Source organism: Lolium perenne, chromosome 4 (genome assembly GCF_019359855.2).
Source record: "Lolium perenne isolate Kyuss_39 chromosome 4, Kyuss_2.0, whole genome shotgun sequence".
NCBI lineage: Eukaryota > Viridiplantae > Streptophyta > Magnoliopsida > Poales > Poaceae > Lolium > Lolium perenne.
In genome coordinates this window covers 244,305,143-244,328,761 of record NC_067247.2, presented here as the reverse complement: position 1 = coordinate 244,328,761, position 23,619 = coordinate 244,305,143, and the positions used below count along the sequence as shown (strand labels likewise).

Here is a 23,619-nt window from a genome sequence, read left to right as displayed (position 1 = left end):
ATCATCTTTGATTTCAAAATGCATTTGAATATTTTTACCTTTTTTTGAATTACTCTTTGTTTTTCTTGCATGGGGTGCTTTGGCACCCATTTGCATCAATGTGTTTTCCTAGCTCTTCCTTTCTTTTCAGTTTTCACTCAAAGATTAGCACGATAGTTTGCGAGAGCATGGAAAAATTTGAGCTTGTGAATGCTAACAATCATGTAGGTGAAAGTTTGGCAAACCTTAAGATGTTGAGGTGAAGAAATTATTTTTATGGAGGATACCACAAATATACTTGTTATGTTCATGAGATCAGTTTGTACTGTCCTATGTGCAGCCTGGATGTCAAGCTTCCTGGTCAGAGTTAGGTTATAGTTGCTTATGTATTTTTTTTTGTATAAAATCATGTAGAATTTCGTTTCAAAAATAATATTTGAAAAATTATGATAATCTATAACAAACATCACATATGATATAAGCAGACATCGGTCAAATCACATAGTTGGAGATCTAGGGTTTTAGCCCAACAGGCCCACTAATATAAACCTCCCAGCTCGATCCCTCTCCATCCCTTATCGCGCCGCCAGCCACTCTTGCGCTCGCGCCCTCGCCCTCAACCGCAACTCGACGTCCTCTACGCGGCGGCGACTGCGAGGATGGCGGCAGCCGCAGGCGGCGCCCCGCGGGCGCTCTCCCAGCGGGAGCAGGACATTCAGATGATGCTGGCGGCCGACGTGCACCTCGGCACCAAGAACTGCGACTTCCAGATGGAGCGCTACGTCTACAAGCGCCGAACCGACGGTACCTCGACTCTCTCATCCCGAAAACTACGCGATCGCCACCATAGCAGACATAGATCCTCCTGTTTAGATAGATCTAATTATGTTTGTACTAATGATTAGGTTACTTCCCTTTACTTAGATTTTCGAAGATGTATGAGTACTGTTTCCCTTGCTGCACCTTAATTCATGTACCTGGATGTCATCGGCTACTTGTGGGTGCAAGATGATTACTTTGCCTCGTTTAGTGGATGCTCCTTCGTAGAGTGGATTAACTGTTTGACCATATGAAGTCATGCATTCTGGTTTCTACATTTGGTTCGTACAGTTTAGCTGCTAGTGAGCCTCAAGAGTCGACATGAATGCGAGAACCAACCTGAGGTTGGGTGGTTAGGAGGGTGGTTGTATCCCCAGCCCACCAGAGTTCAAATCCCAGATTTGACATTCTGTGTGTCTTATTAAGGCGGAATATTCATTCAGTGGGAGGCGACGTTCCCGTCGACAGCGAGGCGCCAGTGGTGACTTCGTCAATTTCAAGATCCCCGCCGGCTCAGTCTTTCGGAGGTGCTCATAGGGGTAGGGTGTGCGTGTGTGCGTTCATGGGGGTGAGTGTATGCGCGTTTATGTGAGCGTCTGCGTTGTACTGTGTTTCTCAAAAAAAAAAAAGAGTCGACATGAATGCAATGTTTTTATGTTTAGCTGCTTTTTATGTATGTACACGACAACTGGTTGGGTATATCTATGCTATTGTGGTGTTCTAGATTTCTTATTGGCTTGTTCTGTTGTCACGAATATGCTGAAAGCTTCCAACAGCGGTTCTGTTTAGAACTCTGTTGTTTCACTCGAATGCAGGGAATGCTGTTTGTGTTTCTTGTAATGATTTTTATTCTAGAAAGAAGTAATTAATGTGCCGGGGAGTTCTCCTTATGCTACTTTGTATATGTTCTTGTAGGTATCTACATTATCAACCTTGGCAAAACCTGGGAGAAGCTTCAGCTGGCTGCCAGAGTGATTGTTGCCATTGAGAATCCACAGGACATTATTGTGCAGTCTGCTAGGCCTTATGGTCAGAGGGCCGTCCTCAAGTTTGCACAGCACACTGGTGCCAATGCCATTGCTGGTAGGCACACCCCTGGTACCTTCACTAACCAGATGCAAACCACATTCAGTGAGCCACGTCTTCTCATCCTGACTGACCCCAGAACTGATCATCAGGTATGGCTCTTTTGATATTATGGGCTTTTCTGCAATGAAATTCAGCAAATCGGTCATCTTTTAAATGTGTTTGTTTAATTGCGTGCAGCCCATCAAGGAGTCTGCTCTTGGCAACATACCAACTATTGCCTTCTGTGACACTGATTCACCTATGCGCTATGTTGATATTGGCATTCCTGCCAACAACAAGGGAAAGCAGAGCATTGGTTGCCTATATTGGCTACTTGCTAGGATGGTTATGCAGATGCGTGGCACGATTCTCCCAGGACATAAGTGGGATGTCATGGTAAACTTGGATGATCAGAAGTCTCACCTGAATTGTTTATGTTTATGTTCTTGATTGGCCTTTGGAAGCAACATATGACTAGCTCCTTCCATCTTCTGATTGCTAATAGATCTTGTTTGTCTTTTGTAGGTTGATCTTTTCTTCTACAGAGATCCAGAGGAAGCTAAGGAGGTGGATGAAGAGGAGGCTCTAGTAGCTCCCGAATACGGTGCCCCGGCAGTGGACAATTGGGGTGATCTTCCTGCCCTCTCCGCAGGCCCAGCTGGTGCTGAGTGGGGTGCTGCTGCTCCAGGTTTGTCTTCTTTTTTTCTTATACCTAATCCAGTTATTACTGAACATCCAGCCTTCAGCTTGAACATCTCCCCACTTTCCTTCATAATTTGACTGGCCATCTTATTTTAGTCTGTTCATATTGTCTAATGTTGGTTCTTTAACTTAAGAACCAGAATACAGAACAACTTGATTGGGGTGTCATGATGCTTTCTTTTTGAAATAACGTAGCATGGAACTGAAGCACTCATGTTTATTCGGGTGCAGCTCCTGTAGCCGGAGAAGGTTGGGATGCACCTGCCGTCCCTCTTCCTGCTGATGCGGCTGTTGCTGCTGTCCCTGCTCCTGCCACTGGTTGGGAAGAAGGCAGTGCTCCGGCCCCCACTGGCTGGTAACAGGATGTTGAGTGGGTGACAATCAAGGAGAGAAGAGTTACTTAACGTGTTGTTCGTATTAGCAGATCTGTTTTGGTAGCCCCCAGTTATGATACTGTGTAATGTTAAGTGAGAATCAATTTTGAGCGTTTACTCAGCTGACACTGCGATACGATTCCTTGCTTGTTACCTTCCCGCAATGGCATTTTTTTGGATTGAATGTATGCCTTGCAACATACTGATGCGGTTTTCTGGTTGATCCTTCTGATGTCACTATTTCTCTTTTTGTTGTGAAGTGGAGATCAATTGATGTCATTTTACCATCTACGGGCTTAACTTTTTTTTAGATCTGCTTTTAAATAATGTTGCAAATACTCCCTCCTAAAATAGGATGCCTATAATTTCTGGTCAAAGTCAAACTTCACTAGAAGATGTCAACAGTATAATTTCATACCAATATTGTTAGAATGGTCATGAAATATACTTTCATATTGTGTACATTTGGTATCTTAGATGTTTATATTTTGACATATATAGTTAGTCAAACTTCAAATAATTTGACTTTGACAAAAAAAAACAATAGACATCATATTTTATGAAGGAGGGAATACATGGTAAGGGCCAAATCCCCTTCCTGGCAATCGATCGCTGGAGCGATCACTTTCGTTGGCGCGGCAGCGCTCGCGCCATGCGCGAAATCAATTCCTTTTTGTCTTGTAGTGTTTAATTATGTTCACATGTAGCTTTGTGTTCACACTAACAGCTCACGTTCCCACTTGCAAGTTGCATATAGCCAAGAGCGTTCACACTACATGCATGCATAAAGTATCTCATGGGTTTGCATTTAATGAGCCAACTTTTCAGCACGAGGCTAGCTCTCACAAGTTGCTGCATTCATGCACAGAGCATTTCGCTCTTTTTTCAGCACGACGCATACTTTCAATTCTCTTTATTTGCAATTCCCTTTTGACAATTCTTTTCTTTTTTGTAATTCCTTTATGTTGTTATTTCGTACGGTAATTCATGTTTTTCTGGATTAATTTTTATAATTCCCTTTTTCGGGCCAGTGGTTTTTAAGGGGGAAAATAACGGGTGGGGAGATCCACTTGCAACTCAAATGAACTACCACTTGCTACTCAAATTAAGTACTGTTTTAAGTTCTAAGCTAACAAAAATTGATAAAATATTCTAAATGAAATTTACTTTTTAGGGTTGCTAGGTATTTATATTTACCGTTGATAAATAACGGGGCACCGGGTTGATAACTTGTAAACAAAAAAAGAGTCGCTACATATTTCAAATTAAATTAATTTTTTAGGCTTGACATTTATTTATATTTACCATTGATAAATTGCGGCCCACCGGGTTGATAGCTTGTAAATTAAAAGAGAGTCGCTAAAATATTCTAAATGAAATACTTTTTAGGGTTATTATTTATTTTATATTTACAGTTGATAAATAACGAGGCACCAGGTTGATAGCTTGTAAAATAAAAAAATGTTCGCTAAAATATTCTAAATAAAATACTTTTTAAGGTTGGTAGTTTTTCTATAATTACCATTAATAAATAACGGAGGACCGGGTTGATAACTTGTAAACTAAAAAGAGTCGGCAAAATATTCGAAATGAAGCTAGATTTTAAGGATTGGTAGTTATTTATATTTACTGTTGATAAATAACAGGACACCGGGTTGATAGATTCTAAACTAAAAAAATATTCGCTAAAACGTTTAAAATAAAATTAACTTTGGGGTCGATAATTTTATACATTTACCGTTGATCACTTAAGTACGGAGGGGTTGATTATTCAAAACAGAGAGGCTTGATAACTTTTAGCCCGATTTTTTTTTCTCGAAACATATCAACATGGGTGCTAGTTTTGAAGATCTCGTCGAGACAGATTTATTGGTGAAAGCGAATCTTAATTTGGAGTTGTTGTTTGAAAGTTAAAACGTTTTGAATTTTCGAATTTGGAAAATATTTCGCTGACATCAGCACATTCGTCTATTTGTGCATGCATGCAGAACTTTTCCTCAATACCCTGCACCAGGTTGATAATTTTATACATTTACCGTTGATCACTCAAGTACGGAGGGGTTGATTATTCAAATAGAGAGGCTTGATAACTTTTAGCCCGAAAAAAGTTTCTCGAAACATATCAACATGGGTGTTAGTTTTGAAGATCTCGTCGAGACGGATTTATTGGTGAAAGCGGATCTTAATTTGGAGTTGTCGTTTGAAAGTTAAAATATTTTAAATTTTTAAATTTGGAAAAGATTCCGCTGACATCAGCAAATTCGTCTATTTTGTGCATGCATGCACAACTTTTTCTCAATAGTCTGCACCAGGTCTATAATTTTATACATTTACCGTTGATCACTCAAGTACGGAGGGGTTGATTATTCAACTAGAAAGGGTTGATAACTTTTAGCCCGAAATTTTTTTTCTCGAAACATATCAACATGGGTGCTAGTTTTGAAGATCTCGTCGAGACAGATTTATTGGTGAAAGCGGATCTTAATTTGGAGTTGTCGTTTTAAAGTTAAAACGTTTTGAATTTACAAATTTGGAAAAGATTTCACTGACGTCAGCAAATTCGTCTATTTTGTGCATGCATGCAGAACTTTTTCTCAATAGTCTGCACCAGGTTGATAATTTTATACATTTACCGTTGATCACTCAAATATGGAGGGGTTGATTATTCAAATAGAGAGACTTGATAACTTTTAGCCAGAAATTTTTTTTTTCGAAACATATTAACATGGGTGCTTGTTTTGAAGATCTCGTCGAGACAGATTTATTGGTAAAAGCGGATCTTAATTTGAAGTTGTCGTTTGAAAGTTAAAACGTTTTGAATTTTCAAATTTGGAAAAGATTCCGCTGACATCAGCAAATTCATCTATTTTGTGCATGCATGCAGAACTTTTTCTCAATAGTCTGCACCAGGTTGATAATTTTATACATTTACCGTTGATCACTCAAGTAAGGAGGGTTGATTATTCAAATAGAAAGGGTTGATAACTTTTAGCAAAAAAAAAGTTTGTCAAAACATATTAACATGGATGCTAGTTTTGAAGGTCTCGTCGAGACGGATTTAGTGGTGAAAGCGGATCTTAATTTGAAGTTGTCGTTTGAAAGTTAAAACGTTTTGAATTTTCAAATTTGGAAAAGATTCCGCTGACATCAGCGAATCTGTCATCTAGCGCTTGCATGCAGAACTTTCCCTATATAGTATATTTCGTCAGAATTTTTTTTCCCAAAAAAGGAAATTTTCCATAAATAGTAATTTTGAATGTTACTAAAAATAGAAATTTCTGGTCGGATGTGACCGCTCGAGCGATCGTGCGCTAGCTAGGGGAGCCCGGTAAGGGCCGGTCTAGTTAGGCGCTTGCAAAAACAGTGGAGAGTAGCTCTCTTCTCTCCCTTATCTCTTATCACCTTGAGAGTCGACCCACCGCCACCGGCTCTTCCCTCCTCGCCGGTGGCGTCGCCGTCTGTAGTCGCTGGGAGGGAGGAGGCTGGCCTCTGTATATAGTAGTAGGTTTAGTAGTGTTGTTTGCCTGTGTGTAGAGTGGCGAGATGTTGTTCTCCGTTCGCTCGTCGCGGCTGCTTTCGTGCGGTGGCCATGGCCTGCAGAAGCTTCCTCTCAGCGATCTTCCGTGGTGGAGGGCGCGGTGGGCCAGTGCATCAAAGGGCTTGTGCTTGAATAAACTCAATGGAGCTGCTTCTTCCCAGGATCTGGTGCTTCCTCATCTCCTTGTTCGTGGGCATGGTGCTTGGGCGAATGGTTGGAGAAGAACATGGCTGGATGCTTCTGGGAGGAGTGCTCTGTGCCAATGTTGTTCGAGGTGGAGGAGTATTTGCCTGCAGTTTTCCCTGGCCGACCGTGGTGGCGAGGAGGGAAACGGCGGTCGAGCTACTACTAGCCAAGTTCTGCATCGACATTTATCTGTGAGGTGCTATGAAGCTGCTCCGGTTAGAGCCCAGGCTCGTCACCATCGATATCTCATAAGCTTGCCTCCCCGAGTTTGTGGAAGAAGCTTCGGGTTGGATGGTGAGTTCGTCTTCTCTGGGTGTTGTTTGCGTGCTTCTGTTGCCCTGCTCGAGTGGCTCTGGAGTTCGAAAACCTGTTCGACTTGGAGCTTCTTCTCTGCGTCTAGAAGAAAGACGTCGATATCTATGGCCAATGTGGCCTTCTTTATGCCGGTGTGCTCCGGCAAATCAGCAACCTCCGTTGTGAGGCCCTTCTGCAGCTCAGCCGCTGAGCGCTTTGCCATGTCGACGGCAAGTGGTTTCGTCCCCGTCTTCGTCCTGAGCTCTCTGCTCCTCAGTGGGGAAAAGAATGGACTAGATTGACATTCCAAATTATTTAGCAGGGTCCTTTCTACAAATGCTAGGGATCTATGTAATATTTCCTTACTTCATGGTGTCCTTTGTAACAAATATGTACCTCCACTACTGTTTTGAATGAAAGTTTCGAGACCCTTCTGAGGCACTCTGTTAAAAAAAAGAACATGCAACTGCGTTGGTCAAATATTCTAGCCAACATTGTCATTTACTCTAGCACGGGCCAAGAGTGCAAACCTTGGGACAGATTTTGGGCTCCAGTCCATGGGCCATTTGGGACTTAGCTCGTTATGCTTAAGGAGCGCTCAATGTTAAGCCCGTTAGTCAGTAACAGCCCAGCCAACCTAGGCCATCAGATTAGCCCATTAGCTCATATTTACCAATGTTTAACTTCCCATGCTAAAGAAGTCAAAAGAAAAACTAGCGATTGAGAGTCCGTGAGCTATATATTTTTGTGAGATCTCCATTAGCTAGCAATTGTTACTCTTGCGAGCTGAAGTTTTCTTTTCTGAGAGCAACTACGTATTTTATTAATAGAAAATTAAGTTACATGAACTAACAAACGTGGAAACTGGAAAACAGGTCAGGAGAAAACATATTTGCTGGAAACTTTGCAGATAGAACCCTAAAATATGAAAAAGTACATAACCATCCCTAGATTTTCTCGCACTCGCTGAAACTAGCGGCTGACCCCAACCTCCAACGCTGCCTAAGCACACGTTTGAGGAGACATCGAGTCTCCACCATTGCCAGATCCGAAGAAGCATCATCGCTAATGAGGCTTTGTGAGTCGATGAACTGGCCCGCTGCAACCAGCGAGACACATGTCGCTGTGGCATGTCGACCGGGGGACATCCCCGTGCTTCCTTGAACCAAGATCCACCGCATCCTGTTGACGCGAAGTCGGGGAACAACGACAGATCCACCACCTCCGAACCAACATCCTCTCTCTAGAGCATCCACCTCGCCCCGATCCCCAGCGCTGTCATGGAAAACGGCGAACGCCAGCGACACGTCGGGAAGCAGATCTCACCAGATCTGAGTTTTAGATCGTTAAGGATAATGAGCTTAATTACTGAGTCTAAGTGAGCTTCAACGAATCGAGCCTTAGTGAGCTTTTAGTCCACCCCTTTGGTGGCCCCTGATTCCCTCTCCAATCCCCCTTCTGACTCCAGATCCGAGTCACACTCCTGAAAAACTCAGAAATTAAAGTTATATACTCAACTTTTTGTTAAAATACAATGAGCATGTAAACTATTTTTTCCATGCGCATGTGTATTATTATGTACTACCTCCATCCCAAAGTTTAAGGCTTATATTATTTTTAGAAAGTCAAACTATGTCAAATTTGAATAAACTTTTACCAAAAAACATTAACATGTAAAATACAAAATTAATATCATTAAATAGATAATAAAATATTTTTCGTATGGTATCTAGAAAATATTATATTTGTAGATAGATTATTCCAATAGTTTAGCCAAACTTTACATGGTTTAACTTTTCAAAAAAATATAAGCCTTAAAACTTTGGTATGGAGGTAGTATGTCCAAGTGACTTACTCTCCCCATATCTAGGGTAGTAGATACATGTCATTTCTTAACTACATTTCATAGGCTATCAATATCTTGGACCTTGCTCATGTATAACTTGTTTTCGCAGCATCTATGGCAATCTATTTATGCTTAGCATCCCATCCGCCCCCCTAGGTTTGGTGTGAAGCTTTTGTTATTCGATTCGACATGTTTGGTGAAGTATTCATGCTCTTGTCCGTCTGTGAATTAATTGACGGGACACAAGGATACCACAAAAGCAGGACACTGTGGCATTTAACTAGCGCGGGAGTGTTCATTACGATATTGATTTCCCAAGATGGGTCAGATCAGTGACCGGGAGAATCTTAAAACTATAAAACCAGTCTCTCATGTCTGAACGTCACAACAATCTATGGCGAAAGGGGCGAGATGATCCGGCATGAAGAAGGAAAAGATGGCGGATTAGCTAGCTGACAGCGCGCAGCTTGTTGGATTTTGCAAGTAAATGCCGCCTTGTTGCAGTTGCATTCTGGACCGACAGCTAGGAGCTCGATCGTGTCGGTTGTAACAACCGGCGCAGGAGACGAGATGGAGTATGGGTTTCCTTCCGAGCAAACTGGTCAGCAAACACGCATGAACTAAGAAATGCTCAGCACAGTACGGCAAGCAACGACGCTTACCTGGGTTGGCAAGAAAACGGCCCAAACCTTGTGCATCGATCTTAGACATTGCTGGCTCTTTGGGACACATGAAAGGAAGAAAAATAGAATAATCTTTGATCACGCTCAACCTCCATCAATCGAGTGATTGCAGCTATCAATGAAGCTGCGGTGTGGGTGCAGGCTGGGGGCGTCTGGGTGCCTCCGGTGACGCTCCCAAGCTTCTTCTTCAGATATATCGCCGCCTGTAATCTCTACCGCCAAGCTCTTACCCCCTGAGTTCCAAATTAGTTAACGCAGTTTTTTTTTTTCTCTTTTTCAAAATGAGCGAACCTACACTAAAATGTGTCTAGATAAATACGTATGTAAACCAAAGCTGCATCAATTGGTTCAAAACGGAGGGAATACCGTTTTTCCTGTTTCTAATATCATGTGAACTTTGTCAGAAATTGCTGTTAAAAAAAGCTCTGTCAGAAGATTTCTGATCCTCATCTTCCAAGCTATTTGTCACGTTTTCAGCAATAACGCATGTCTACTTCTGATCGGCGAGTAGTGCAGAGAGCATACGACGAGTACCAGGCCATGTCCATAGCGTCCTTGCTGGCTGCAATTTCAGCCGATTCCAAAATCAGAACGGATAAACATACACATCGGCGTGGAGGGGACCGAAATCATGTCTGAAGCATGAGTATACCGCCCGCCTAATTAAATACCGTACGTAATGGACAAAGATTGATTCGCGTTTAAATGGATAGGTTGCAGCCGCACAGAGTTTGCATGCGAGGAAACAACACGGACGCAATTTTTTTTCCTTCAATACGAAATATATCAATATGGCATAAATATCAATTACACTAACCTCTGCACCAACATGATGTTTAAGGACATCAAGGATGCACACAACTAAAATGGAAAATAGAAAATAATAATACTCCCTCCGATTCATATTAGTTTCCACTAATATAGATGTATCTAGACATACATTAGTTCTAGATACATCCATACTAGTGGCAAGTAATATGAATCAGAGGGAGTAATAAAAGACCCCGCCATGGTAAATTGGTAATCAATCACTGGCTACATTAATCTAACCACCACCAAAGATAACATCCTAACTATAAAGTGGTTCTCCAAAAGCAACGTCTGTAAGAAAAAAACAATGCACCAGCGTCATCGTTGATCGATCGAAGATTTTGGATTTTCACTCTAGAGTAGGACTGTGTTTTCGTAACAATGGCTTTAATATGGTCCTTATCAGGCTACTTAAAAAAAAAGGCCCTTATCAAGCATTGCCAATAAAAAAATATACCTTAGATTTTTACACTGGAATTCACAACCTCGTATCAGGGAGCATCACCAACAAAGAAGTCTTCCAATGCTGCTGTCCCCACTTACGAAAACCGCTACTGCAAGTCATTTACCACATGAACATAAGTCCCGCATCCGTGTGGACGGGAATGAAGTCCTCCAAACCATCTCCGAACAACAGCCCGTGAAACACGGAAGCACTTAACGTCTAAATTGTGCTAATAGTCTTCAGTGCTATTGTGCTACCTAAGCTTTCAACGTTGATAATACTCTTCACGTTGCAACTTGCTAAAGCTAAAAAGCCTCTCGGATGGGAGATCGGGCTTGACAAGCTACACCCTTTCCTTTCACCCCAGTTTGGATTACATCCCAAAATGTCCCAAAATGCTAGAAACCTATTCGAGGAAAGGCTAAGTGCATTTTGCCTCCCAGAGGTGCTCCCGGAATGAACAGTAAAACGGTTAAATCATATGTATTATTAGTCAAAATGATGATACCAGTGCTTGTAATTTTCGCTAGGTGATCTAAAGATCTATATGTAATTTGTATTATCGTTGGTATTCTTTGTACTATAATTGACGATAATTAATAGATTCATGGGTTCTTTTTGCAAAACAAAAAAAAAAAAGAACGCTGCGTAAGTAGAAACGGAACAAGTTCTTTACGATGGAACTCATGTCTTTTAATGCATTATTAGGACATCTCTAGCCGCTCCCCCTATGATTTACCCCTTCAAACAACTTCTGATGCTTTAACTCATTATATTTGATTCGCTAAGTAGAAGTGGTTCCTAGCCAATCTCTTAAATGGCCTCTTAAACTGCTCCTTATCCTTTAACTCAATATATTTGATCCGCTAAATAAAAGAGGTTTCTAGCCAACCTATCCTTTAACTCAATATATTTGATCCGCTAAATAAAAGAGGTTTCTGGCCAACCCCTAAACAACTCCTCAAACGGCTCCTTATCCTTTAAACATAGGAGGTGACAAGTACAGCCATCTGCGGTGAGCTGATGCTGAAGCTTTGATAAGGCCGGGGGGTAGAAGTCGATGGAGGGACTCGGAGAAAAAAGCTTGCCGATCGTCGGTTGGATTTTTCGGCGACCAAATTGACACGGCCACGACGGAGCTGCGGCCCGATTCCGTTGACAACAACAACATGCGAGCGGAGGCGAGGCTGTGAGATGGCCGAAACCTCGTCGTTAGAGAGGTTTCTCGGCAAGTCACTGGTTGGAGTTTTCAGCGACATAATCGACATGGCGGCTGCAGCGCTATAGCTCGATTCCGGCTACATCAGCAATCATCATCGAATCAGAGAGGTGGCAGGATGGTTGCAGTGAAGGGTGTTGGCACAGGCTAATGGGGGCGCCGGAGGCAACACTAGCGATGATGTTGTGCTTGCGGGGGAGAGTGCTGCTGCGGAATTTTTTACTCATCAACCTGACGGCTAATTATATTTGAGAATCGAAAACTTCTTTAAAGACTTTGAGGGATCGACTAGAACGCTAAGTAAGTTTAGCCCCTTAAAACGAATTTTTTACTCCTTTAAATCTTTTTAAGGGATCGACTAGAGATACCCTTGAACCATTGTTTACTTTCGTTACTCTTCCACGGGACATTAACAACTTTTCTCATTTTTCTCCAAATCAATACTATACTTTGCATTCTCCGAAAAGTAGACATGACTAGAAATATCTTTGCCCTTTTTGTTAGGGCAAGAAATGTTCGTGTTCACCTTTTTCCCGTGGAATGAATAACCCTGTTACTAGTTCTTAGGACTTCTTTTATTTAGGTTATATTGCTTCTAAAGCTCTTTCTGTAGGATTTGATTCCATGAAAATTCTTTCTGCATCAATTTTTTTATTTATATAGGATGGGTATCTGTAGGATCTCTGGTTGTTATATGACTCAGAGGTTGAGGGCCAGAACTCTAACCAAAATGGACAACAACTTAGGTTGACATCTCACTCAGTATTCATTACGTGTCCTGCTCTTATCTCTTGTGTTTACAACCATCACCATCTCTCACTTCAACCCTACATATGGGATTTTCGAAAAGAACTCGTTAATAAACAATGAATTTTGTAAAAGAAATACATTTACCTGTAGATAATCTAAAATTGTACTGGGCACCATCAGATTCTTGAAGAGACATGCATAAATGAAGTTATGCCCTTTTATTTGCAACAAGAAAATCCCATGTTCACCTTTGCCGGTTGAATGAATCCGATGATCCCAAGGATTTTGTTGGGCTTCTTTGATTCGAATGGTTATTTAAAAAGATTATATCATATGATTTTATTACAATATATCGTTTGATTTGTAGGATTGATAACGATGGTATTTCTGTGATTATTATATGGCACGGAGCTTGCTTGCAAGTACTTTAGTTTTTTTAACACAGAGAATATATTTGAAAGATCGAGATGTCGCCTAGAGGGGGGGGGTGAATAGGCGATTACAAACTCTTGCGGATTTGTCTTGGATGAATGCGGAATTAAACTATCGTTTAGTTTACAAGCACAAACCCTAAATATGCTAAGCTCAACTAAGTATAACAATGGCAACTAGAGCTAAGCAAGATAGGCACAAGATATATGTAGCACAAGTGATAGCAAGATATATATATACTTCAAGCACGATGGCTATCACAAGGAAAGAGAGCTCGGGTATAGAAATAACCGAGGCACGCGGAGACGAGGATGTATTCCCGTGTTCCCTTGCTTTGCAACAAGGTACGTCACGTTTGGAGGAGTGGAGGTCCCACGAAGGATTCCCCGCGCCACGAAGGCTCACCCTATTCTCCGAACCACACCCACGAAGGATAATGGCCCCTTCCTTATGGTTAGCTTTTCCTCCGCTCCGGAGATGGCAAGCTCCACAACCACTTCACAAGCTCCACGAAGGAGAAGCCCGGGCCTCTTCACAATCTTCTTGAAGAGATCACCGGAGCACCAATCACCAAGCCAACTAGGAGGTCACCCTCCAAGAGTAACAAGCTCACGGTCTCTCACTCGAACAAATCGTGGTGGAGAGCTCAACACTATGCAATGATGCAAAGCAAGAACACCGGAGGTGTTCAAGTCCTTCACACTCAAATCCCACCAAAGCAACGAATGCTAGGATGAGATTGGAGAGGAAGAACAAGGGGAAAGTCAACCAAAGACTCCAAGATCTAGATCCCAAGAGTTTCCCTCACTTAGAGAAGAAATCGATCGGTGGAAGTGTAGATCTAGATCCCCTCTCCCAAATCCTCAAATATGAGCAAGAATGGTTGGAGGATTCAAGGGGGAGAGCAAGTTCTTCAAATAGTAGCAATGGAGGAGAGAGAATGGGAAGAACTGACTAAGCTCAAGGTGGAAGAAGCCTATTTATAGCTAAAGGGGAAAAATAGCTGTTGGGGGAAAAAGACAGAAAATCGGGCAGAAAAAACGCTCCAAAAAGTGGCCCAGCCGGCTGCCCAGCCGGTCGACCGGCCCAGTGCCGAGGAGGCCGGTGGTCCAGCCGGTCCGACCGGCCCCGATGGCCGGGCGGGGCCTCGTGCTGCTGGGCGGCGGATAGGCAAGGCAGCGCACAGGGAGGTGGGCCGCCGGGCGCCAAAGGCCCGGCCCGGGCGCGCGGGCGAGCGGCCCAGAGGGGCAGCGGCGCGCGGGCGGGCAGGCGGCCCAATGCCGCTCGGGCGGCGCGGAGGCAGTCGGAGCGGGGGAGGCGCCGCGTGGGCTGGCAGGCTGAGGCGGCCCAGTCCGGGTCCGGTCGGACCGGAGGACAAGCTGGGCTGTCCAGCTTCTGCGCCGGTAGGCCGCTCGGAGACCGGGGCTGTCCCGGGTGGGCCGGTGTGTGCCCGTCGACCGGTCGGAGACCGGGCAGCCGTCCCCCTTTTTTCTTTTCTTTTTCTTTTTCTTCTTTTACCTTTTCTTTAATAACTATTGCTCCCGAACTCCGATTACCATGAAACCAATTTTGTTTGGAAGATAACAACGAATGCTATCTAATAGAAAGTGAAAACCCAAGAATCTGTAGGAGGGGATTTTATCATGAATATAAAAGGTAGAACCTTATATCATGAATAACTGGTAAAATCACCCAACCTCGAAAACGCAATAGAAGATGCATGCGAACTCCGTTTTCGATGAACTTGGGCTTGTTGTAAAGCTAGCAACAAGCTCAAGATCCTCACACCGAGAAATACCAAGAAGCAATAAGAATATGCAAAGTATGCAAAGGATTGAGCTCCCTAAGACGATGTGATCAAGTTACCCAACCTAAGCCCCTCTTGATAGTGCGGCTATCTATCCTATAATCCGGTCTCCCATCAACCACCTCGAGACCGGTAAAAGGAAAACCTATCAAGGTCATACCTTTGCCTTGCGCATCCCATCACTTGTTCATTGTCGCTTCGTGTATACTCACAAATGCTCCCCCATACACAATGATGGGAAAGCTTCATTGATGCACATCTTCACATGTCCACTATCACCAAATGGACGGCAAGCTTCAAGCATGTGATCCGCTCAAGATGCTCATCTTGAACTTGCCCAACTCAACCTTGTATCTTCTCATACTCACTTAAGATAGAGCATGGATAATATTGAGTTCCACATAAGAACTCCATCTTCATTTCTTCTTCTTGATCATATCACATATATATCTTCATACCGATGATCTTGATGCCAATACACAAGGTATATCTTTATCTTCATGGCATCCATACTTGAATCCAACACATGGAGAGCAAGTAGGCCTTATGGAATATTCCTTCATATAAACTCAATGAAAACATTAGTCCATAGGAGTTGTCATTAATTACCAAAACCACACATAGGGGCAATATACCCTTACAATCTCCCCCATTTTGGTAATTGATGACAACCACAATAAGAGGGTTTATATAATGAATATTAGTGACAAGTACGCAACTTATCCGAGAATAAGTTGTATACAAGAGGTTGTATTTGATATGGTCAAGTAACACAAAGCTACTAGCCCATATCAAAACCGGCTTTACTCACACAACTACAACAAATGCAAGAGATGTGAGTAGAACCAATATATATAGAGAAAACTCCCCCACAATGTATGCACGTGTGATGAACATGAATTCATTGCATACATTGTCAAGATTAACCTTTGGGATAGTTTCCACTATATATATACAACCATGCAAGACATATAAATATGGAATGCATGAGAGGCAAACCACTTAAGCACAAACCAAGCTTAAGTATAAAACCAATCCCTTAAACCCTCTAAACTTCTCCCCCATTGGCATCGATTGTCAAAATGGGAGAAAAATTTAGAAGGCCAATATAATGTGAGTTCCTCCCCAAGGTGTGCACTTCTCATAATTTGAGTGGAATCAAGTGCACATATCCAATGATGAATACTTGAAGGAAATCAAACTATATTGAGGATCAAAGATTGCATAAAGATAACATGGTGAAGTGAGCTTCAATAAATAAAGCAAGCAATCAAAGATCCAATTGGACAAACAAAGATATCATGATAAGAGAGATATAGTGCTTCTAGAACTAAGAAAGCTCCCCAAGGTTCGTGCACAATTTATAATGTTTGCATTTGAATACAATATGCACAAACATGGAATCCTCACTCCCTATATATCATTTAGAACACAACTAAGATAAAGAGAGTATGCTTATCAAGAACAACTTTAGTCCAACAATTACGAGATATGAGTGCAAGAAGGAAAACAAATAAACCAAGCACTCATAAATCTCCTTTACCAACACCACTAAGAAACAAAAGGATAAAAGATGGTCGGCAAAGAACAAAGATATCAAGGTGATGGATTAACGCTCTTATGTATATAAGTTTTTAAAGTGGACAAATGATCCATAAAGAAACATGCACACACAAGAGGTTAACAAAATAGATAAGACAAGATATCCAAGATGAAGTCATAAGATATACCAAAGGATGTTTGCTTAAGAAGCATATATAGCCTATGGCTCCAATTTTCACTTATGGTATATGAATGAACTTCAAGCAAGTTAAACCTTAAAAACAACACAACTAACAATAAGGGAAGTAGAGCTAGTTAGAGTGTTTTGAGAAAGGCAACAAGTATCACAAATACGGATTTATTTCACAAATTCATCAATATTGCACACAAGAGCTCTTTGAGGAATTGATATGCAATAAATTGCTAGAGGGCATATTTGTGATAGGTGAATCATAAAATATGACACATATATATAACCTATCATATGCATCTTCTCAAATTACTCAAATGTTCAATAAGAAGTTTTACTTTAAAAGGGTTTTTCAAGAACCGCAATATTTTCGAAATAAATAATTTCATGCCAAGATACAACCTACAAGAGGTTGGATGCTATATGAGAGTGCATGAATAAGATACTTGTTACCGAGATAGCAATGGCTTGATGTAGTAGATAAGAGTTCATCGATCATCCTAGCTTGACTCCAATTCTCATATGGTGACAACACCTTCCTTATAGATGAGACAAGCCTCCATTGCATCTCCAATGTACCTAAAACATCATTCAAGTACATCTTGGTCCCCAAACTTATTGGGTCCAACATGGTTAGACTAACCACAATATATAGGACACACTCCATATAAACATGTGCATATTTAGATGAAGTTTGAATTTCATGCACATCTTAGCCATTTAGGATTTGATGGAGTATATCCTACATAATGGATCAAAAGAAGGCAAGCATACTACAAGTATAAACAAATTACATATAAGCATGCACCAAAACCTTTAACAATCCAAGAAGGATATACTTTGGACAAAACACCAAAAGAATTAGATAAGGCATAGAGGTGCCACAAAACAAATTTGTTGTCCAAGTTATATCTAAGAAGCAAATCACAAAAGATTTGTTCAACAAAGTTCAACAAGTGAACTAAGAAGAAACCATTGAGCATAGAGGATGAAATAAAGCAAACATGCTCAAAGATTTATCTCATTCAAGCTAATAAAATATGCAAGAAGTAATGAGATAGCAAACTCCCCAAAAGAGCAAGGTTCGAACAAATAAACCAAACCCTCACTTTTCACAATGGCACAATGTACCGTAAGGAAAAGGTATGTATTCCAAAATAAACACTTGATATGAATCAAGAGGATTTATCAAAAGATTTTTCAAAGGGACAAGGAAGACATATGGGAACAATAAAGATTTCTTGGAAATAAAATAAGGAAGTAAGAAGCAATCCAAGGTGAAGATGATCCATGAATTCAACCACATACAAGGTTATCAATTGTCAAAGACAATGAGTATATTGGAAATAATTTCCGGTGGTGAAATTATAATGATAGTAAGGATCAACTTCACAATAAAAGGCATAGGATAAGTATATCGAATTAAGCACTATGCACGGATTAAGATTCTTGATAGCTTCAACTAGTCAAACAATCACGCACGGCAATGATTAGAATAACTTGAAGCAAACGGTGTCCCAAATAAGATATAGAGATATGTATTTGAGGAAAAACCGTACCAAGAATTTCTTAATCAAACAAGAGTCCATAAGATGAGCCAATAAAAGCTTTTTAATAGAAGTGGAGCTTGTTTGAGCAAACATGCCACCTAGGAACAAGAATAATTAAGAGCATCAACTCTAAGTGGCATAACCTCATATGTTCACATTTTCTAGGCTTGTGATATGTACAAAACATATTACTCCCCCATAATGTGATAAAACATTTCTTCTAAATAAGAGGCAACTAAAATTCAACTAGAGATGATTAATGGATATTTAGAATTTGAATTTCTCATGAGTATGGAACACCACATAGTGACTAGATAATCTTGCAATATCAATACTAAGTGGTGGTACCCATGTACACACATTTTAAAGAAAGAGAGATGCACAAAGCATATCACTCCCCCAAAATGGGATGTTCCATTAATCACTTCAAGAGAGCCAAATAAGATATCATCAAGATGCATTAGGCTCAAGGCAATACACAAGTATATGGTGAGTCAAACAAACATACTTGAATACACAAATAAGCAAGTAAGACACAACACATACATACACATATTTGGTACAAAACCAAACATGCAAAGGGGCAAGTAACTTACAATAAATATGATGAGTTGAAGTATAAGTTACCGCAAAGAGGAACATTGGATATAAGATATAGATGATAATCCATATGACTTGGCTTGGTCAAAATATAATATATGAAGATCCCTTAATTCTTCATGAAGTAGCCAAGTCTCCAATGACCTCCTCATGTACCTATTGATCAAGTTTGAGATTGTTGGTCCCCAACCAAGTTGGGTCCTAGGAGGTTAGTCACAATAGGCTTGGCAACCCAAATGGTTCTTTTCTTGAAACCACTTTGAGTTCCAACAAACTTGGCAAACACATTGCCATCCTTATCCTTCCCTAGAGAATAATCATTATCAACAATTATAGGGTTAGATAAGGTACCACCTAAGCAAGAAGAAGCAAAGTGCCCCTTCTCACGGCATAAGTAGCAAGTGTTCCCCTTTCTCTTCTTTATTGATTTCTTCTCTTGGGGAACAATATCTTGATTCTTCTTGGGAAGTGGCCTATCTTCAACTTGAGGTCGAGCATGAGCTTGACCTTTACCTTGTGGCCGTTTCCCTTGTTGTTTCTCACTCAAGTGCTTCTTCTTCTTCTTCAATGGGCATGATCTAACATGATGCCCTTCAACCTTGCACTTGAAACAAACCAACTTGGCCGAATCCTTGACTTTGTCTTGGCCCTTCTTCTTGTTGCTCTTGCTCTTGGACTTATTCTTGTTATTGGAGTTGAATCCAAGTCCACTCTTGTCATTGGGGGATTGTTGCACACTTAGCATCTTGTCAAGTGCGGATTTCCCTTCATGACGCTTTTCCAAGTCTTTCTTCAAAGAAAGGACTTGGGCCTCGAGCTCTTTTATTTCCTCTACATGGTTAGTAGAAATACAAGTACTAGAGGAAGTAGAAGCTTCATTGTTAGAGCAACAAGGCAAAGTGAGTAATCCAACACAAGGTGTATCACTAGTTTGACTAGATAGATTACAAGGACTAGCACATGAAGATATAGCATTTGTAGTAGAGATTGTGCTAATGTCCATATGAGGCTCACAAGATGTTACCTTAGTGATACTAGCCTCATGAGCTAACTTTAGCCCATCATAGGAAATTAGAAGTTCATCATGAGAGCTTGAGAGCTTTTTATGACTTTCTTCCAATTCCCTATAATTGCTAGTTAGCAACTCAAGTTGAGCCCTTAGCTCAACATTCACCTTTAAGGTCGATGCTTCACAAGAATTAGAGTTAGTAGCACAAGCATCAACAATAGTTTTCTCATTTTCATGCATATAGGATTCAACTTTTTGTGTAAGCATGAAATTAGCATGTTTCTCATCTTTTAGCTCATGCTTGAGGAGAGTGAATCTCATTTCCTCATTTTCAACATGGGATTCCAACTTCACTATGGTTTCCTTATATTTATTCAAGATATCCATAGAGTATTCGAGATTAGCACGAGCTTCTTTATTACCATGAAGAGAAGCATATATCATTGCCATATTATGCACCAAGGTATTATATTCTTCATCATTATCATCATCATCACTCTCATCATTAGAGGAAGTGTTAGGAGTCAAAGTAGGGGATACCTTTGATCCATTTGCCATAAGGCACATGTGCATATCGGAGAATGAAGATGAAGATATTCTTGAATCCTCATTTGAAATCATGTCTTGATCCATAGAGTGTTCGGTTTCCTCTACAATGTTAGTCAACAAGCAACTAGAGGAAATAGAAACATTTTGATTATGGGAGCAAGACAAGGCAAGCATATCCTCATGAGATCTATGTAAGCAATTTACACATGATATGCAAGGACTATCAACACAAGCATGTAGATTATTTTCAATGCAAGATGTGTTTAAGTCCAAAGAGGAAACATTGCAATGAGATAGAGATGAAGAGTCATCACTATTGAGCACAATATCAACATTGCAATTTCCCTCACCACTCACCATATCATTACCTTGTGTCTTGCAACACGTTGGTGAAGTGGAAGAAGATGATATATCATCACGACCGGAGGTGGAAGCAACTTGGAGCTCTTCATGATGTGAAGGGGAAGAGAGCTCCTCGGAGTCACCACCGACCAATTTAGAAGTGGATCCACCAAACATTTCCTTAAGCTTGATCCACATCTCATGAGACGATTTTCTCTTTATATATATCAAGAACCTACGAAAATCGGGTCTCAAGGAGAATAAAAGCTCATTAGATACTTGAGCTTCAAGATGTAAGTTTTTCTCATCCTCTAAAGATAGATTTTGAGAATCCATCGGAGGAGAAAAACCAACATCTAGAAATTGCTCTATATGTGGACACAAGGTCCGAAGATTACAAAGCAAGCAATTTCGCCACAAAAGATAATTTGTGCCATTAAATACAATTGTGTCATTGTGCACTATACTAGCCGACATCTTTACTCTCAAGGCGGTGAAGCCTTAAACAAGGAGAGACCTTGCTCTGATACCAATTGAAAGATCGAGATGTCGCCTAGAGGGGGGGGGTGAATAGGCGATTACAAACTCTTGCGGATTTGTCTTGGATGAATGCGGAATTAAACTATCGTTTAGTTTACAAGCACAAACCCTAAATATGCTAAGCTCAACTAAGTATAACAATGGCAACTAGAGCTAAGCAAGATAGGCACAAGATATATGTAGCACAAGTGATAGCAAGATATATATATACTTCAAGCACGATGGCTATCACAAGGAAAGAGAGCTCGGGTATAGAAATAACCGAGGCACGCGGAGACGAGGATGTATTCCCGTGTTCCCTTGCTTTGCAACAAGGTACGTCACGTTTGGAGGAGTGGAGGTCCCACGAAGGATTCCCCGCGCCACGAAGGCTCACCCTATTCTCCGAACCACACCCACGAAGGATAATGGCCCCTTCCTTATGGTTAGCTTTTCCTCCGCTCCGGAGATGGCAAGCTCCACAACCACTTCACAAGCTCCACGAAGGAGAAGCCCGGGCCTCTTCACAATCTTCTTGAAGAGATCACCGGAGCACCAATCACCAAGCCAACTAGGAGGTCACCCTCCAAGAGTAACAAGCTCACGGTCTCTCACTCGAACAAATCGTGGTGGAGAGCTCAACACTATGCAATGATGCAAAGCAAGAACACCGGAGGTGTTCAAGTCCTTCACACTCAAATCCCACCAAAGCAACGAATGCTAGGATGAGATTGGAGAGGAAGAACAAGGGGAAAGTCAACCAAAGACTCCAAGATCTAGATCCCAAGAGTTTCCCTCACTTAGAGAAGAAATCGATCGGTGGAAGTGTAGATCTAGATCCCCTCTCCCAAATCCTCAAATATGAGCAAGAATGGTTGGAGGATTCAAGGGGGAGAGCAAGTTCTTCAAATAGTAGCAATGGAGGAGAGAGAATGGGAAGAACTGACTAAGCTCAAGGTGGAAGAAGCCTATTTATAGCTAAAGGGGAAAAATAGCTGTTGGGGGAAAAAGACAGAAAATCGGGCAGAAAAAACGCTCCAAAAAGTGGCCCAGCCGGCTGCCCAGCCGGTCGACCGGCCCAGGTGCTGAGGAGGCCGGTGGTCCAGCCGGTCCGACCGGCCCAGTAGCCGGGCGGGGCCTGTGCTGCTCTGGGCGGCGGATAGGCAAGGCAGCGCCTGGGGAGGTGGGCCGCCGGGGCGCCAAAGGCCCAGCCGGGCGCGCGGGGCGAGCGGCCCAACGAGGGCAGCGGCGCGCGGGCGGGCAGGCGGCCCAATGCCGCTCGGGCGGCGCGGAGGCAGTCGGAGCGGGGGAGGCGCCGCGTGGGCTGGCAGGCTGAGGCGGCCCAGTCCGGGTCCGGTCGGACCGGAGGACAAGCTGGGCTGTCCAGCTTCTGGGCCGGTTGGCCGGTCGGAGACCGGGGCTGTCCCGGGTGGGCCGGTGTGTGGCCCGGTCGACCGGTCGGAGACCGGGCAGCCGTCCCCCTTTTTTCTTTTCTTTTTCTTTTTCTTCTTTTACCTTTTCTTTAATAACTATTGCTCCCGAACTCCGATTACCATGAAACCAATTTTGTTTGGAAGATAACAACGAATGCTATCTAATAGAAAGTGAAAACCCAAGAATCTGTAGGAGGGGATTTTATCATGAATATAAAAGGTAGAACCTTATATCATGAATAACTGGTAAAATCACCCAACCTCGAAAACGCAATAGAAGATGCATGCGAACTCCGTTTTCGATGAACTTGGGCTTGTTGTAAAGCTAGCAACAAGCTCAAGATCCTCACACCGAGAAATACCAAGAAGCAATAAGAATATGCAAAGTATGCAAAGGATTGAGCTCCCTAAGACGATGTGATCAAGTTACCCAACCGGAAGCCCCTCTTGATAGTGCGGCTATCTATCCTATAATCCGGTCTCCCATCAACCACCTCGAGACCGGTAAAAGGAAAACCTATCAAGGTCATACCTTTGCCTTGCGCATCCCATCACTTGTTCATTGTCGCTTCGTGTATACTCACAAATGCTCCCCCATACACAATGATGGGAAAGCTTCATTGATGCACATCTTCACATGTCCACTATCACCAAATGGACGGCAAGCTTCAAGCATGTGATCCGCTCAAGATGCTCATCTTGAACTTGCCCAACTCAACCTTGTATCTTCTCATACTCACTTAAGATAGAGCATGGATAATATTGAGTTCCACATAAGAACTCCATCTTCATTTCTTCTTCTTGATCATATCACATATATATCTTCATACCGATGATCTTGATGCCAATACACAAGGTATATCTTTATCTTCATGGCATCCATACTTGAATCCAACACATGGAGAGCAAGTAGGCCTTATGGAATATTCCTTC

The 23,619-nt window shown here is 41.9% G+C and overlaps 1 protein-coding gene across 1 annotated transcript; it reads left to right on the top strand.

Moving 5' to 3' along the window:
* The first annotated feature begins 541 nt into the window (after positions 1 to 541).
* Positions 542 to 3,142, top strand: LOC127332424 (small ribosomal subunit protein uS2y). Its single transcript, XM_051358727.2, has 5 exons — positions 542 to 783; positions 1,714 to 1,976; positions 2,065 to 2,262; positions 2,392 to 2,554; positions 2,800 to 3,142. The coding sequence occupies exons 1-5, from the start codon at positions 639 to 641 to the stop codon at positions 2,925 to 2,927; spliced, it is 897 nt and encodes a 298-aa protein (XP_051214687.1). The 5' UTR covers positions 542 to 638; the 3' UTR covers positions 2,928 to 3,142.
* Positions 3,143 to 23,619: the final 20,477 nt, after the last annotated feature.